Source organism: Pygocentrus nattereri, chromosome 12, assembly GCF_015220715.1.
Source record: "Pygocentrus nattereri isolate fPygNat1 chromosome 12, fPygNat1.pri, whole genome shotgun sequence".
NCBI classification, from domain to species: Eukaryota; Metazoa; Chordata; class Actinopteri; order Characiformes; family Serrasalmidae; genus Pygocentrus; species Pygocentrus nattereri.
Genome location: NC_051222.1, coordinates 12762894 through 12779743, shown reverse-complemented (window position 1 = coordinate 12779743; position 16850 = coordinate 12762894). Strand labels below are relative to the sequence as shown.

At 35.8% G+C, this 16850-nt stretch overlaps 1 protein-coding gene across 8 annotated transcripts in view; it reads left to right on the top strand.

Moving 5' to 3' along the window:
* dmd (dystrophin) overlaps nucleotides 1–16850 on the top strand; it is a 177924-nt gene that overhangs the window by 60644 nt on the left and 100430 nt on the right. For all 8 annotated transcript variants that reach the window (XR_001858753.2, XM_017717729.2, XM_037543617.1 and 5 more), the window contains exons 23-36: nucleotides 606–818; nucleotides 1488–1601; nucleotides 2108–2263; nucleotides 2412–2582; nucleotides 3124–3306; nucleotides 3446–3580; nucleotides 5238–5390; nucleotides 5512–5673; nucleotides 5891–6001; nucleotides 12930–13103; nucleotides 13298–13453; nucleotides 13743–13913; nucleotides 15695–15874; nucleotides 16180–16302. Coding sequence is in view for 7 of the 8 variants with exons in the window: in XM_017717729.2 (XP_017573218.1) it covers nucleotides 606–818; nucleotides 1488–1601; nucleotides 2108–2263; nucleotides 2412–2582; nucleotides 3124–3306; nucleotides 3446–3580; nucleotides 5238–5390; nucleotides 5512–5673; nucleotides 5891–6001; nucleotides 12930–13103; nucleotides 13298–13453; nucleotides 13743–13913; nucleotides 15695–15874; nucleotides 16180–16302 (2202 nt within the window). In the remaining variant the exon portion in view is untranslated. The remainder of the gene's footprint in view (nucleotides 1–605; nucleotides 819–1487; nucleotides 1602–2107; nucleotides 2264–2411; nucleotides 2583–3123; nucleotides 3307–3445; nucleotides 3581–5237; nucleotides 5391–5511; nucleotides 5674–5890; nucleotides 6002–12929; nucleotides 13104–13297; nucleotides 13454–13742; nucleotides 13914–15694; nucleotides 15875–16179; nucleotides 16303–16850) is intronic.

Genomic DNA, 16850 nt, shown 5'->3' with positions numbered 1-16850 from the left:
TACTATAATCTTAACAGTTGATCAGCCAATACATGACTGGGGTCTTTAGTGTCTGTCTAGTTTTGCAATGGAGGCTAATTTAGCAAACAAGTAAAGGAAACCAATTATATGCAACCAATTAGCGTCATGCAAAATGCATGTCTAAATCATTGTGGACAAAAAGAACAAAAGAAGAAAACTTAAGACCCAAAACATACTGTGGCTGATTTTGCTTGTTACAATTTCTAAATATAATTGTATATGAGAATAAAAAATGTTTTTGCAAGATAATGTATTCACATATATGTATGTGTGTGTATGCATGCATGTTTTACATACATACATACACACACACACACACACACACACACACATATATATATATATATATATATATATATATATATATATATATATATATATATATATATATATGTGTGTGTGTGTAAACAAGTCAAATCAGTGAGAACAAACTGTGTTTGCATTGCGCAGGCATTGTGTAGGACCTGAATTGCATGATATTTGGTTAGATTGCGGTAGAATTTGCAGTTGAATATTGTACATGCTTTACCAGATACATTTTCTCTATGTACTTTATTAAAACATTAATTTTTGGCATTTTGCAGGCCATTCATGCAGCACAGCAAGAGCACCAATGTGAAGTGGAAGATCTGAATAAGATGGCTGAACAGGTGTTCCAGAAAGCTCCTCCTGATATGTGTCAAAAGTATCATATTGAGCTTGACAATGTGATGGCACGCTGGAGACGTGCAGGTGAACAAGTTGAAGAAAACATACAGAAGTTGCAGGAGCACATGGCCAAGCTACAGCAGTTCCAAGTAAGTGTGGGGATCAGTCGTTGTTTAATTTTGTTAAGAAAGCATATGTTTGAGACATTGATCATGAACACCTAATTTACAGTTTCACAACTCCAGTCCTGGAGGTCCACCAGCACTGCACAGTTTTGTGTTTTTGCAGCAATTAAGTCATATCATTAGCTAATTATCAAATCCCAGTTGAGCTGAATCAGGTATATTGGAGCCGGAAAACATGAAACTAATACCAGATTTCCTGAATCCTTTGATATTTTTATGCAAAGTGCACTTTGACATACTTTTCAATTACTCACTGAGGAATGTTATATTTGGTAAATCGGTAAGCCTCAGCCCATCCTCACTCATAAAGTACTAGGCTGTTCCTGGATGCTTCTTTTATAACCAAGCATCATTTTTAATTTCACAATGTTCCTAGTCATATTTTGCTCCTGTCCCAACTTTTTTTGGAATGTGTTACAGGCATCAGTTTCAGAATGAGTGTATGTTTACAAAAAATATTGGAGCTACATATTTTTGTTCTGTTTTTGTTCAAATACAGGTCAAGGTAGAATTATAAATTACTGCTTTGTGAAATTTATTTGCATTTTATCTATTTGTTTTATATTATGTGCAATAAAGATAAAGAGATGAAAAATGTATTATGTATTCCAAGGAAATGCTTTGTTATCTTAGAATGACACAAAGACCCTGCAGAAGTGGATGGCTGATGTAGATGTTTTCCTGAATGAGGAATGGCCAGCTTTAGGAGACTCTGAGGCTCTGGAGAAGCAACTGGAACAGTGCACAGTGAGAGAAGTCTTTATTTATTTTGCATGGAGAGAGTACTGAGTCTGTGTAGTCATATTATCCTAAATCCTGTTTCAACCTGCATGTGCTGGTACAAATATGTGTACACTGTAAAAATGTCCAAAAATTACTTACTCAGACACCGTGTTTATTCTTTTCAGTGTTTTTTTTTAAGTCAGAAGTACTACTTTGTTATGATGCAATTTCTAAAAACGTTTTAGTTAGCATTCTTTCAGAAAATTTAAATTTTAAGCCAAGAGGACGCTATTGAATTGAAGCAAGTGAAGTAATGATTTTGAGTTGCAAGTCATGTTTTTTCAGGCTAAAATAAGGAAGGAAGGGGCAGCAAGGGTTAAGGTTTGAATAGTTCAGTATAAATGCTTAAGGTCCTAGAGGTAGGTTTGCTGTACAAATGTAAAATTGGGTCAGTACTCTAATGACCTGGTTTTCAGAAACCTCAAAATCTTTTTTATTTTTTTCACAAATATTCTTCTTTCATTTGCTAGGCCTTAGTAAATGACATTCACACTGTCCAACCAAGTCTAAATGGCATCAATGAGGTGGGACAGGCATTAAAGAGGGAAGCAGAGACACCATATGCTATCAAAATACAGAGGATGCTTGATGAGCTCAATGCTCAGTGGGAACTAATTTGCAAACAGGTAATTAGCATTCAAGGTACTGATTATAAAGTTAACCATTAGGAGGCATTCAAAGATCTAAAAACATTAAATATGATTTAACTGTATAATTTTAATATTGTATTTTGTATAATTTTACAAAAAATGTTTTCTGTGGTTTTATTCTTAGGCCTATGCAAAAAAATCTGCCCTTAAAGGTGGTCTAGATATGACGGTAAGTTTGAAGAAGGAGATGCAAGAGATGCAAGAGTGGATCACGCAGGCAGAAGAAGATTACCTGGAACGTGACTTCCAGTATAAAACACCTGAAGAGCTTCATAAAGCTGTGGAGGAACTGAAGGTCTGTGCTCTGTGTTGTGTTGTTTGTTTTGGGTTGTTTTTTTTCTGGATGTCTAAATTATTGGGGTCAAATTGACCCCAAGGATAAAAAATGTTAGTAATTTTAATGTAACAGTTGCAGCAGAAGGTACCTCAGATATTAAAATGTACTTTAAATGGTTGTGTAAGTGGTATATTCATTTTTTGTTTTTAAATACCTAGAGACAAGTAACTGCTTTTGATGTATTACATTACATCTGCTGCATACATGTGATCTATTGCATGCAGGTATAATTTGTTAGAACTTTCAAAGGACATGAACATTTTTTACAGCATTAGATATTTTCCAGCTGGATGCCATCTGTCAAATCTCTCTCACTTGTAGGTTAGTTACTGGCAGTGTTACCTTTTTTTGAATATTTTTAATTTTGGGTAATTTTCCTTTTTCTTTAGAATAGTATCAGCAAAAGTATGTGAATTCAAATGATAAAGATAGGGAAAAAAGGGTTGAATGTTTGAATAAACTTGAATGAATGTTTTTCTGCCATCTGTCATGCATTCAGAGAGCTCAAGAAGAAGTCCATCAGAAAGAAGTAAAAGTAAACTTGTTGACAGACAAAGTAACCAGTTTCATCTCAAAGGCTCCACAAGCAGCCCATGATGCCCTGAAGACGGAACTAGATGTTTTGACTTCTAACTACCACCGTCTGTGTAGCCGGCTTGATGGGAAGTACAAGACATTAGAGGTAAACTTCACAGTGGTGTATCCTGTAATTATGCTTCCTAAGGAATTTTGTTACTTTAATATCCATAATTCCACAATAGATGTTTTTGTTCATTGTTATTCATTCATGCAACCTAATGCTCCATTTATCTAATTTGCAGGAAGTTTGGGCCTGCTGGTGCGAATTGCTGGCCTATTTGGAACAGGAAAATGCTTGGATGGATCTACTGGAGAAGAGACTTGATGAGACAGAGAATTTGCAAAGGGGAGCAGAGGAGATAGCAGAGGCATTGGCTGTAAGTACTTGGGACCTTAAACATGAATGTTTTAAAAGTATAAAATTAAGAATATGTTTGTGTATCCTCCCTGGATAAGACATTTTGTATTAGTAAAGACATTATGCATGTGACAAATTTTGTGTCCGGTGAACTTCCATTCTTCATTATATGTTAATATATAGAGAGATAAATGATAAATTAAAGAAAAGAGAAACATAAAGTTCCTTTGTAGGTAGTTGGGCCACCACAAGCTACCAAAACTGTGTCAGTGCGCCTTAGAATGGGTTGTAATCTTTGAAATTGTACTGGAGGGATGGAACACACAAAAATTCTTTGAAAAGATATTCCCTCACTATAAGAGGCAGATGTTTCTTGGTGTACACTGCACATCTGCTTACCTACTTGTGAAGAATATGAGTGTTATCTAACCATATCACTTTGTTCCCCTGTATCTGTAGTCCAGTGTCTATGGTTTTTGCATCACTGATCAGTTAAGTGTGTGTTTAGGAAAACAAGACAGAAATGTGCTTAAAAAAAATCACTGATTCGATAACGAACCCAAGCCTGGCTTGAGCCTGATATTGCATGTGAAATTTCAGTCCGAACCTGCTCTGAAAACCTATGTCTGAGAAACAGTTGCTCTTCTATTTTTCCTTATTGCACTAATGCAAGAGCATCACATTTGATCACATTTGACCAGATTTAAAATGTCACACTATTCACTGTTTCTATTGAAATATTAGTCGGTTTAGCAGTCTTTGTGGCCTGGGTCTACTCAGCATTTCTCAGATTTTCTCAAGTTTTAAAAGTTCAGTAAAGGAATGTGCAATTTCATTAGTGTTTCCTACAAAAAGGCTCAGGTTCCTGAAGATGACATGACATGCTTTTGAGATATGGCACAAGACAAAGGGTGTACTTCTTACATAGTGGCAAGGGAGGAGAAACCTGTTTAAATGAAGTCATCTGCATCTTAACTGGGTCTCGGGTACATTGTAGTGTAGCTTATGTACAATTAAAATAAATTTAAAAATCACTAGAAACTATTTTAGCTGTCCATTTTGAGGACAAATAATTGCTTGTGTGTTCAGAAAGTACATTTCAATTGTACCATTCACTGCCAAAACCATGCTCACAAGGCATAGATGTCATGTGCTGGGACGTTGTACACATCGTACCCAAGAGTCAGACTGTGGAGGGGTTTGAACCTTTATTAGACCTTGGTAGAGCACTTTTTCACAACTTTGTGAAACAACAAAAATTTGTTTTAAAAAAAGGTGGATGGAAACCCCACTAATTGATCTGAATGTTCTCAGTGCATTTTTAAAGGGGAATTTGCTATCCCTATGGACCATGTAACAATACATTAGGATGTTGTATTTGGACAGTATGTAAGTCAAAATGACTACATTAGTCCTGCATACAGCTTATGTAAAAGGAATGCAGAGTGAATTATTTTTTAATTTTTTCAAACCAGTTTAGGGATATTCTGATGAGTTGAAATGCAAGAACCAAAAGTGAAAAAACTAGTTCTGCTCATCCATCACCATTACTATCACCACATGTTTAATGCTGCCTATGATTCAGTGTGAAAGTTACATGAGAAAGAGTGTAATCTTTGGCCTTTGTCTTTGTAATTTTTGTAATACTGTTTTATATTTTTAAATATTCCTTCCAGTCCTTAGATACCATGATAAGAGAACATCCTGAATATAATCGTAACCAAATACGTGAGTTGGCACAGACCCTTATGGATGGCAGAGTCCTCCATGAGCTTATTCATAGAAAGGTGGAAGACTATAACATTCGCTGGGATGAACTTATGCAAAGGGTAAGCATTTCAGTGCACTTGAGTTCATGATTTAATTGTAGTATTTATTTTAAGCCAAACATGAACCCTAGTTTCTCTTTTTTCTGCTTCTCTCTGTTGTGTTCCTTGTGCTCAATGACAGGCACTACAAAGGCAACAACAGCTGGAGAAAAGCTTGCAGTGGGCCCAAGAAAATGACAATACTCTACGTCTTATCCGAGATTCTCTAAATACAACAGATCGTCATTTAACTGCATATCTTGTGGATGGTATAGATGCTGCTCAAATACCACAGGAAGCCCAGGTGTGCATATTTGTTGATGCACATCCACAGGACAATATTTTATTTGGTGTTTAGTTAACTTAATTAATTTAATTACATAATCTACCAGTCATACAGTACATGCAAAACATTACATGTAGTTTACATACTTACTGAGACATCCTATCATATCTTACTGAAAATCTTGCGAGGAAATAAATTATTTGTGTATGTATGAGTATGCTTCTTCTGTTTGTAGAAAATTCAGACTGATCTGACTGGTCATGAGGTGACTCTGGATGATATGAAGAAAAAGGCCAGTGAAGCAGATGCTTCAGATAAATTGTTGGCAGAAATTGATGCTACATATGTAAGTACTACCAAACTTCTTCTTCAAACTCTACAAGAACATGCATGATTTAAACAGCTTTATGAATAAGAAACTGCATCCACATTAATTTAACCTAAAAAACGAGAAGCCAGTCTATAAAAATGGTCCTAGCTCCTTGGCAGGTTCATTATATGTAGTTTAAATGGTTGGACACATCCATTGCCAGGAATGAATGTGCCTGCGCTGAATAGGGTGGGATGTGTAGTCAAGTGGGATTACATAAATGTACAGTTTATGCAGTTCCACTTCAAAATACAGTAAATATGCAACTTCACCCAGCAATTAAATAAAGTACAACTGACTGAATAATTTTAATGTGTAGCAATTAAACACAAGCTATTATTGTAGTAATCAGACTTCATACACACTAATACCTAATAGTATATTTCATAATACTTTTGTTAAACATTATAGAATGCAGCATAAAATATTATTAAGTGTTAGTATATTACACTTTTCCTCTTTAAAATGTGTTAAGAATGTCCACCTAAAGTCAAATGACCATAGCCTAAACTACATCCATTTTTATTATTCAGCGAAAACATAGTAATAATAACATTCGAATCTGCTCTCATGGGATGTTTAATTTTGGAACCAAAGAACCTGAACAAACAAATAATTTTTAGTTAAGCCATCCTGGAAATATTCAATTAGATCCTCAGCCAGCAGATTTTACTTAAACTTGTACAGCAGTGTTTTTCAGCCTGTGGAGTATGCCCCAGTGGACAGTGGTGGTATTGAAGTTTTGACACAAATGTAATTTTAAATAAGATATTGTTGATTATTTGCGAAAATAAAACTTCTTTTGTATACTGAGTTTATTCATTGTTCTGGCAAAATGCTAGTTATATTTTCTGTGCCAGCAAAGCCAAAATAAAGGACATACACAGGTGAATACATAGTACTGGGTTTCACCTGCGTGAGAACTGAAAATAAGTAGCTGTTTGTTAAGGGTTTGTATAGTGAGAGGCTGGCATGCTTTCTATCAGAAAGCATGCAAGCAATCCAAAGCTGTATGTCTCCTTTAAAAACTTTATTTCAAAAGAGATTGAAGACTGCTGGCAAATTGAGTAAATGTAAAGATGAAGAAATATTGAATTGTAGTATAATGTGTTTTTGAGTGATATTTAAATAAGTAAATAAATATAATATAATTATTAAACTAGTTGCAAACATTCTTAATAAATAAACAAGCATAAATTAAAAACCTGCAATGTAATAGGCAACGACACTACAGAGTTCCACGTTCTAGATAAATTTGCTACTACATTGCCTGTTACATATGACATAACTATTACTGTTGTAGGGAAAAGTTCCAATAATATTACGTAGCCACATAAAATAATAAAAATAACTAAAATTACATGAAAAATAGGCAAACATTAAGTACAACTAATGATATTTTATCATTCAGACCTGTAAAAATGTGCTACAGTAGGACATTTAAAATATGTAGCTAGCGCAGTTCATCAGAGCACTGGTTAGTGCTGACTCTTATACAGCTGTGTATAGTGATAAGCTAAATTGTATGAATAATTTTCGTTACAAGGTTGTTGGTTATAAATATAAAAAACTGAAGCAAATGATTACTAACCATGTCAAATGCACACAACATGTGATAGAATAAAGAAAGTTGTCTTTGTTATTGTTTTAATCAGATTTTTTTTTTGTTTTGTTTTTTTATATTTGGTCTCTGCTGCTTCTGTCTACATCCTAGCAACATGCCTGCATGTGTGTATCAGTAATGCAGTGCAAAGAGCGGCATGGAGCAATGAGTGTAGTACATAGAGAAAGGACTGTATATTTCACCAGTAACCTCAGACTTAACTGGTCTCAAAAATTTCCAAGTCCACCTTATCCCAGGACACACTGAGGTCAAGACGGAGACAGGACTGAGTAGTACAACACTGCAAATAACTCGTTGAGGCCACTAAATGTGAAGCAGACAGTTGATGAATCATTATTTACAATATATCACAAAATGACAGAGTAGAATAGATTGTCTAGCAAAACTTAAAAACAGACTTGCCACATCACAGAAGTGAGCATTTAGTCAATAGGTTTGAGTGCTCAAACATGAGTGCCCGCCCTTAACAGAGTGAGTATTACAGACAGAAAATGTGTTTGTCAGCCAACTTTTTTTTCATCATGAAGTCTGTAAGATATTTTTTTCGCATCCTATAGTAGTAGTGCAATGTATCTATTTCCTGAAAAAAAGATATGTTACAACCACAGAAAATGTCACTGGGCTAAGCCAATAACACACAGACAATGAAGGGATTTGATTTCATTGGATATCACTGTAACATGCATATTTATAATGTATAATTTCTAACCCAACTCCTTTTCACAGCTGTGTCACTCTGTGTCAGCTTAGCACCTGCACCGATGGTACTGAGAATATATCTGCTGTATTTGTGCCACACCCACTTGCTTCAGTATGTTCTTGTGTTTTAATTTTAATACAGTCAAATGTGCATTAGCCAATAGAGAGCAAACTGGGTCATGCAGAATCTAAGAAAAAAAAACAGGAAAGAAAAGTAGAAAGTCCAGCAGGAAGTGTTCAGTGAAAGCACAGATGCTATTAACATATAAAGATGCCAGATATGTTTACATATGAATAGTCAAATCAAATCAAAGCAAGTTTATATGTATAGCGCTTCTTACAACTGATGTTGTCACAAAGCAGCTTTACAGAAGTTTGAAAACATACAGTTACAACATATATCCCCTAGTGAGCAAGTCAGAGGCGACGGTGGCAAGGAAAAACTCACTCAGATTGGAGGAAGAAACCTTGGGAGGAACCAAGACTCACAAGGGGAGACCTGTCCTCTGGTCAAACTAAATACCAAAATAAAAGCTAAGAGGATCTCTGTTTGAAGACTGCAGGGTAAAGTTTCTGACTGAGTCTTTATGAAAAGTGGGAGTGAGCTGAAACAGTCCCATCCTATCTCAATTCTGGTACATCTGGATGGCACAGTGATGTAATTGAGGGTGTTGCAGTTGGCACAAATGAACAGGAGAGCGGGTTGGTGATGGTGAGGAGAAAGCCCTGATGGTTAGTCTTCCAACAGTGTTCAGCAGGATGGGAGGGCAGTCATTATCTCAGGAAGAGTAAAGAGACAAAATTAGTTCTGCTCAGGAGTATGACTGTAATAAATATGATTTCCCCCAGAGTGTGGCTGGTGACTCTGGCAGATCTAACTATAACAGCATAAAGTAAAAGGAGAGAACCAGAAGGTAACATAGATATAATAGTACCCTGAGACACTGGGATCCCCCCACTCCACCGTCAATAAACTTGTGTGATCGCATGAAGTGGTGGGTCAACAGCACCAACATCTCAGTTTACCATAAGCCTCTTTGTCCATGAACCCCTGGATCTCCTGCCTTTATCTAATGGCAAAGGCTAATTATCAAAAGCTAAACTAAACAAATATGTTTTCAGTCTAGACTTAAAGGTTGAGACTGTGTCAGAGGCCCGAACATTAACTGGGACATTATTACACAATATGGGGGCTTTGTAAGAAAAAACTCTTCCCCCCATTGAAGTCTTCTGAATTTTAGGAACCAATAGAAAACCAGCATCCTGTGATCTGAGTAAACGTGTGGTTCATAATGGGAAATAAGATCTTGCAGGTACTCCGGTGCGAGACTGTGCAGGGCTTTATACGTCAATAAGAGAATTTTACAGTCGATATGGAGTTTGATAGGAAGCCAGTGTAATGCTGATAAAACTGCGCTGATGTGATCAAATTTCCAGGTTTTAGTGAGTACTCTAGCTGCAGCATTCTGAACGAATTGAAGTTTCTTTAGGTTCTTGTTGGAGCATCCTGACAACAATGCATTACAGTAGTCTTAGCCTTGAAGTTATAAAGGCATGTACCAATTTTTCAGTGTCATGTAGGAATAATTTATTTCTTAATTTTGAAATGTTTTGGAGGTGAAGAAACGCTGTCCTTGTAATATTACCTGTGTGTTGATTAAACATTAGATCTGAATCAGTTGTCACACCAAGATTTTTAGCTACTGAACCAGGTATTACAGAGAAATCAGCAAGACATTAACATTAAATCTGAGCATTTATTCCGAGCAGCCTTTGGACCAAGAAGGAGAACTTCTGTTTTATCTGGGTTTAGAAGAAGGAAATTTTGCAGCATCCAGTTTCTTATATCTTTTACACAATCTTCTATATTATTTAATCTGGATTTATCATCTGGTTTGGCTGATATGTACAACTGTGTATCATCAGCATAGCAGTGGAAACTAATTCCATGTCCATTTATAACTAAGCCTAATGGTAACATGTAAAACATGAATAACAGAGGACATAAAACAGAACCTTGTGGAACTCCATATTTCACTTTTGTGTAATTAGATGAAACATTATTTAACTGTATGAACTGAAACCAGTCAGTGAGGTAGGATGTGAACCAGGATAACACTATTCCTCTCACTCCAACCATGTTTTCTAATCTGTCTAAGAGAATAGAGTGATCTATAGTGTCAAAAGCTGCACTTAGATCAAGTAGTACCAGCAGAGATACGTGGCCTTGATCAGAGGCAAGAAGAAGATCATTTGTTATCCTAACTAGAGCTGTCTCTGTGCTGTGGTGGGGCTTAAAACCAGATTGGAATTTTTCATATATGTTGTTGTATGTAGATAGGAACAGAGTTGCTGGGCTACAGCTTTTTCTAAAATCTTAGAAATAAATGGTAAGTTGGAAATAGGTCTGTACCTTGACAATTCACTGGGGTCAAGATTTGGCTTCTTTATCAAAGGTTTAATCACTGCTAGTTTGAATGATTTGGATACATGACCTAGGCTAAGAGAAGAATTAATTATTGTTAAAATTGGTTTAATTATAGCTGGTAGTACTTGTTTAAATAAGTTTGTTGGAATCATGTCAAGTGTGCATGTTGCAGAATTTAAGGAAGAGATCATTTTTTCTAGTTCTGACTGCTGAAGTGGACAAAATGTTTCCAGTCTTTCTTCTTTAACCACATTTTGTGTTGTTTCAGCCAAACCAGGTGATGGGAAGGTTACTGGTATTGGTTGAACCTTTTGTCTAATATTCTCAATTTTGTTATTGAAAAAGTCCATAAAATCATTGCTGCTATAGTTGGCGGGTATTTGAGGTTCAGAGTGAAATACTTCCAGCTTGGTTAGTCGCCATTTGTGCTCTAATTTCCATACTGTCTGTCTTAAGGTGTGTATTTCATTGTTATACCTTGGAGCGAGCTTTTTCTGTTGCATCATTTTAATTAATTTAATTAAGGAAAAACTACCGTTGATAAGACTGGAATGATTTCAATAAAGTGTTGAGCTGTATCTGGAGTTATTGAACGCTTCATGGAATAACGGGGTGATGTACATACATTTTCACCTAGTTCATATGAAATTAAGTAATGATCTGAAACTACTGAAGTTTGTGGAAGAACAGTTAGATTATGTATGTCAACACCTAGAGTCAACACTAAATCTAAAGTGTGATTACAGTGATGGGTAGGCCCTATTACATTTTGAGTAAGGCCTACAGAGTCTAAAATAGATGAGAATGCCTTTTTTTAATGGATCTGCTGTGTTCTCAAAGTGAATATTAAAATCTCCGGCAATTATTGCTTACTCTGTGCTCACTGCTAGGTCTGCAACAAAGTGACTGAATTCTTTTAAGAATTCCAAATGGTCCTGGTGGCTTATAAATACTTAATTAGATTAAGTACACTATTATTTATGGTTGGATTGGTTATGTTTATGAAAAGAATTTCAAAAGAATTGAAAGTGAGACTGTGTTTCTGATTTATTTCTAATGAATTTTTAAAAATGACACATATACCACCTCCAGACAGTCTAGGGCTGTGTATATAATTATAACCTAAAGGGGTGGCTTCATTTAATGTGAAATACTCATCAGGTTTATTCCATGAGACATAATACATACATTTTATGATAAGTTATTGTATCGTTTACAATGAGAGTCTTAGAGTTGAGTGATTTTATATTAAACAAACCAAACCTTAGTTCAAAGATGCTGCAGTTAGACACTGGATCTGATATTTTTATATTAATTAAGTTATTAATTTAACAAACTGATGGAGATTTTCTAAGTTTGTGTTTAATTCAGGGCAGTGAAACAGTCTCGATATAGTTATACCTAGGTGACGTCTCAAGGCAGCAAGCAGATGGGCGGTTTAGCCTGTTTGTCTGCTGCCTGGTCCAGGCTCTGGAAAGTGAGCAACTATCTATTCTGCTCTGCCAACTAACTAACAGACTATGGGCTATGCTGCACGATAGCAGAGTGGCGCCTTCCCACATGGGGTGAACACTGCCCCGCCCTACGAGACCAGACTTCCCCTAAAACTTGGACCAATTATCTATAAAGCTATAAATTATCTAAGTAATTTGCACTACACTTTATGTAAGAACACAAACCATTGTAAAAGTCAGCATGAATCAGAAATTTTGATGCACTTTCCTTCTGTACCATGATATGTTGCTACAACATGGAATTAGGGAGGGCTCAGCACTTTCACTCAGTAATAGGTAAGGGTTTGGGGCGTGTGGGAGGTACAAACAGGGTAAAAAGGCATAATTTTAGATTTCAGGTTTTACACAGTGAAAGATGAGCGGTGTTAAACGACTTAAACTAAAAGGTTCATGAAGGAAAGGTAAACCAGGCATCATTACATGACAAAACAGGATTATCATGAATAAGGAAATTATGGTCATAACAGGAAAACGGAGAGGCAGAGTAATCAGTTAAAACAAGACTTTGCAAAGAACAGAAAACAGAAGCAGGTGAGCTGAGCAGGATGGCTACAGATATGACATGCTGCATGCAACCCAAGAACTGTTATAAGTGTTATAGTATTAAGCACACATTTCTTTTTTCATTTTTTGATTTAGAATAAACTTTTGGAAGTGAAAGCAAAGTTTCGGCTTTTCCAAAAACCAGCCAACTTTGATCAGCGATTGAAGGAATGTGAACGTGTGTTGGAAGACGTGAAGGGTCAACTGGGGGTGCTGAGCATCTGCAGTTTTGAGCAGGAAGTGGTGCAGTCTCAGCTGGAGCAGTGCATGGTTGGTATCAAATGTTATTTGCAACTACTTTAGGTTCTTTACTAATCAAATTAGTCCAGAGCAATGGAACACTAAACTGTGTAGGGCTGTGGCCCTGTAAGACTCAAGTTAAAAACCCCTGTTAAACTTTTGTATTTCTTAGTACCTTACATCAGTGTTTTTTTCAATACATTTTCATTGTTATTCTCCTGCAGAAGTTATATAAGAGTCTAAGTGAAGTAAAATCAGAGGTGGAGATGGTAATAAAGACGGGAAGGCAGATTGTGCAGAGACAACAGACAGAGCAACCCAAAGAGCTGGATGGCCGTTTGACGAGTCTTAAACTGTTGTACAACGACTTGGGTGCACAGGTGTGATAACATGCTGCAGTAGTGATGCATTTTTACTCTTTTCCATTATAATATCTTACACATTGGCCTTTACAAGTTTCAGATTTTAATGAATTTATACTTTCTTAAGTGTATTCAAATTATAATACTTTTACTTCCACTCTAGTGTAATTGCAATGAAGTTAGCTACCTTTAACTTTACTCCACTTTAGGCATTCATGTTTATAATTCTTTTTTGGGTTTAATTAATCCTGTTAATGTTAGTTTGTAAACAGAGTGATTAAGTTGTCTGTCGCTTGTGTTTGTCCAGGTGACAGATGGAAAGCAAGAACTGGAAAAGAGTCTAAAGTTATTGAGAAAATTTAGGAAAGAGGTAAACAGTCTGACAGAGTGGTTAGCAGCAATTGATGGTGAACTGACTCTCCGGTCATCAGTGGAGGGGTTGCCCAGTGACCTGGAAGCGGAGCTGACCTGGGCCAAGGTAGATTCCAAATAAATAGATCATTTGATTAAACCCAGAGGGAAAGTCTGCACAAAGTACAGCAAAGAGCAAAATAATAAGTACAATCACATAGATAGATAGATAGATAGATAGATAGATAGATAGATAGATAGATAGATAGATAGATAACTTTATTGATCCCGAAGGAAATTTAGGCATCCAGCAGCAACAACACAATACAGTAAGAAACATATTCAACATCTATTAAACACAGAAGAATAGAAAATATATAAGGGTATAAAAACTTTCTGTACAAATATTATGCAGGTGACAATGCAAAAGTGCATGTCATGCGGTGGATGAACCAAGTGACTATACACTGCAAATGATAACATATTCGGCATTTATGGATGTATAAACAGTGGCAGTGGCAGGTACATAAAAACCAAACGCGGACTAAAACATTGAAGTGTAATAAATATATTTTGAGTCTCAGGGGTGCACTAACTAATGTTTTGTGCCACTGCAAACTGCATTTTGGTGTTAAAATGTAGCTTTTGGCATTCCTTTAGTGCTAATAATAAGATCTGAGGGGTGGTCTGAGCTGTCTTGTGCTTTTGCCTCTTTGCATATAAGTGCAAAATGCTTGTTCTTAGCTTGTTATATTTCTGATGCCAACATGGCTGCATTGTTTGTTCACAGAGACAGAGAAACAAGACTTTTTTAAATACATTTATTTATTTTTGATGGGAAAAACACTTGCAAATGCCTACTATGTCACATTATTCTTATTTTGATGAAGGAAATTAAAAACTTAAAGCGAAGTAGTTTTAGAAAAGCAATGTTTTAAACAGTTATTGCCTAATACAACACTGTCAAAGAGCAGGTTACTCCTAAATGATTATTTGATAGTTTCCGTACTTTACTGAAACTGCTTCTCACTTTGCTGTTTCTACATGTGGCTTCTGTGCATGCAGTGTTTTATGTGTGCATCGTGGCAGAAATGTCATTTGCCATTCTTTGATGCACTGCATATAGCTAAGAGGTTACACTCAAAATCATACAATTCCCAAATGACCTGGATACGCTGAATTGCAGAGTATCACACAGTTTCCAAATGCACTCAGCACTCATCACTTAACTTCAGGTCATACACCAGCCGAAAATGAAAGTTTTATAACAGAAAGTCAAAATAACCACTTATTTTCATGTAGTATATTGAAGAAATGTCTTATTTTGCATTTAAATTGTCACATATGTTCTCAAAGAGTAATAAAGTCTTGAGAAAAATTTATTATTTTGACATTTTAATGAGTCACCATTTGAATCTGAAACAGATGAGTAAAAAAAATATATTTTTTACTTTTACCTCGTGATAATTAGAAAGTTGTGCATGTGTTTTTTTGTACGAAAGTTCTTAGTAGACATTCCACTAAATTGGCCACCCTATCCTGGTAGTAGTGGCAGTAGACTGACGGTAATTAGTGTCTTAGTAAATCTGCTCCTTAATGCTTATTTTAATGGGAACATCAGTTATCAGACTGCAGACATTCAGCTTTTTTGCATAATTTTGTATAAAAGTTTTCTTTTATTAGTTGCATGTCTATAATTTGTTTCACTTTTTCCACAATTTGGCCAGCTTACCAAATATCCCTTTGTTTATCAGTAAAGTATAGCTATCTGTCTGTCAATCTTGGTTAATTTATCACAAAACTTGTTTACAAATAATTTAGTTTTTATGTTCACATAAATGAATGTATGAATATACATAGCATACAAGATGGCAGTGCTTAACTGTTTTTAACTTGAATTGTCCTCAGGCCACACAGGAGGATACAGAGCGACACACGCCCCAACTTCGCTCTGTAAGAGAGTTAGCAGAGGCCTTGAAAGCATTGCTTAGAGGGCAGGAAAGCCTTATTGATGACAAGGTCAGCCTGTTGAATTGCAATTGGATTGCTGTGACATCACGCAGTGAGCAGTGGTTGAATCTTCTACTGGTGAGAGAAAAAGCATCTGTCTTCAAATGAACTGTTCTGCTGGATTTCACATGCCCCAGTGGCCTACTCTGCTGTTCTGTCCTTTGTAATTAATTGACTCAAATATCTCCATCTTTACTCATTGTTTCTTTACTTTCAATCCCTATGTTTATTTATAGTATGTTTATTCATTACATCTCATATATTTGTGATGCAAATCTGATACAGTTACTTCACAGATTTGAATAGAATGAAACTATTTAAAAGTTGCATTTCATATTCAGCCCGAAAGAAGCCCGACCATTCATTTCATCTCATAAATACAGGATTACCAAGGTCAGATGAAAACTCTAGATCAGAATGTTGCTCAGATTAATGCCTGGATGGATGGAGCTGAAGCTCAGATGGACAAGATGGAGAGTCAGGGCTGCATCGAGCATATTATCAAGGTTTGTACCTTTGCTTATGTATGGAGAGCCTGACAGTTACTTATTGTATTACTCGCTGTATAATTTGTTGTTCACTTATATCTCACAGTTAAACGTGGATGATGAACTAAATCTATAATGGAATCTCCTCCATAGAAAATCACAATTTGCAGAAAATAAGGAATTACAGTTATACATGGTTATGCTGTCAAATGCTATATTCATCTGTACTGGAATTCTGACATTAACCTGAGAGAAATGTACATTTAAGAGAGGGATTTATGTTTCAGAATGTGTATTTCAAGAGAGCTGACAATGCAGATTTGCCTCTCTAAATAGCAGGTTGGCCAGCTTAGTATCTTCGATTTGGGTCATAGTAATTACCCTTTGTTTCTGTCGTTTTTAATGTTTAAGAGATAAAGAGAAATGTTAAAATAATTAAATAAAAAAATCTCTTTTGGTACATAAAACTACACAAACATTATAACTGTAAAAATAAAATACAAGAAATTTAGTATATAATAGGGTCCCTTCTTTTTACTTTTTAATTTTCCTATACTGCTGACCAA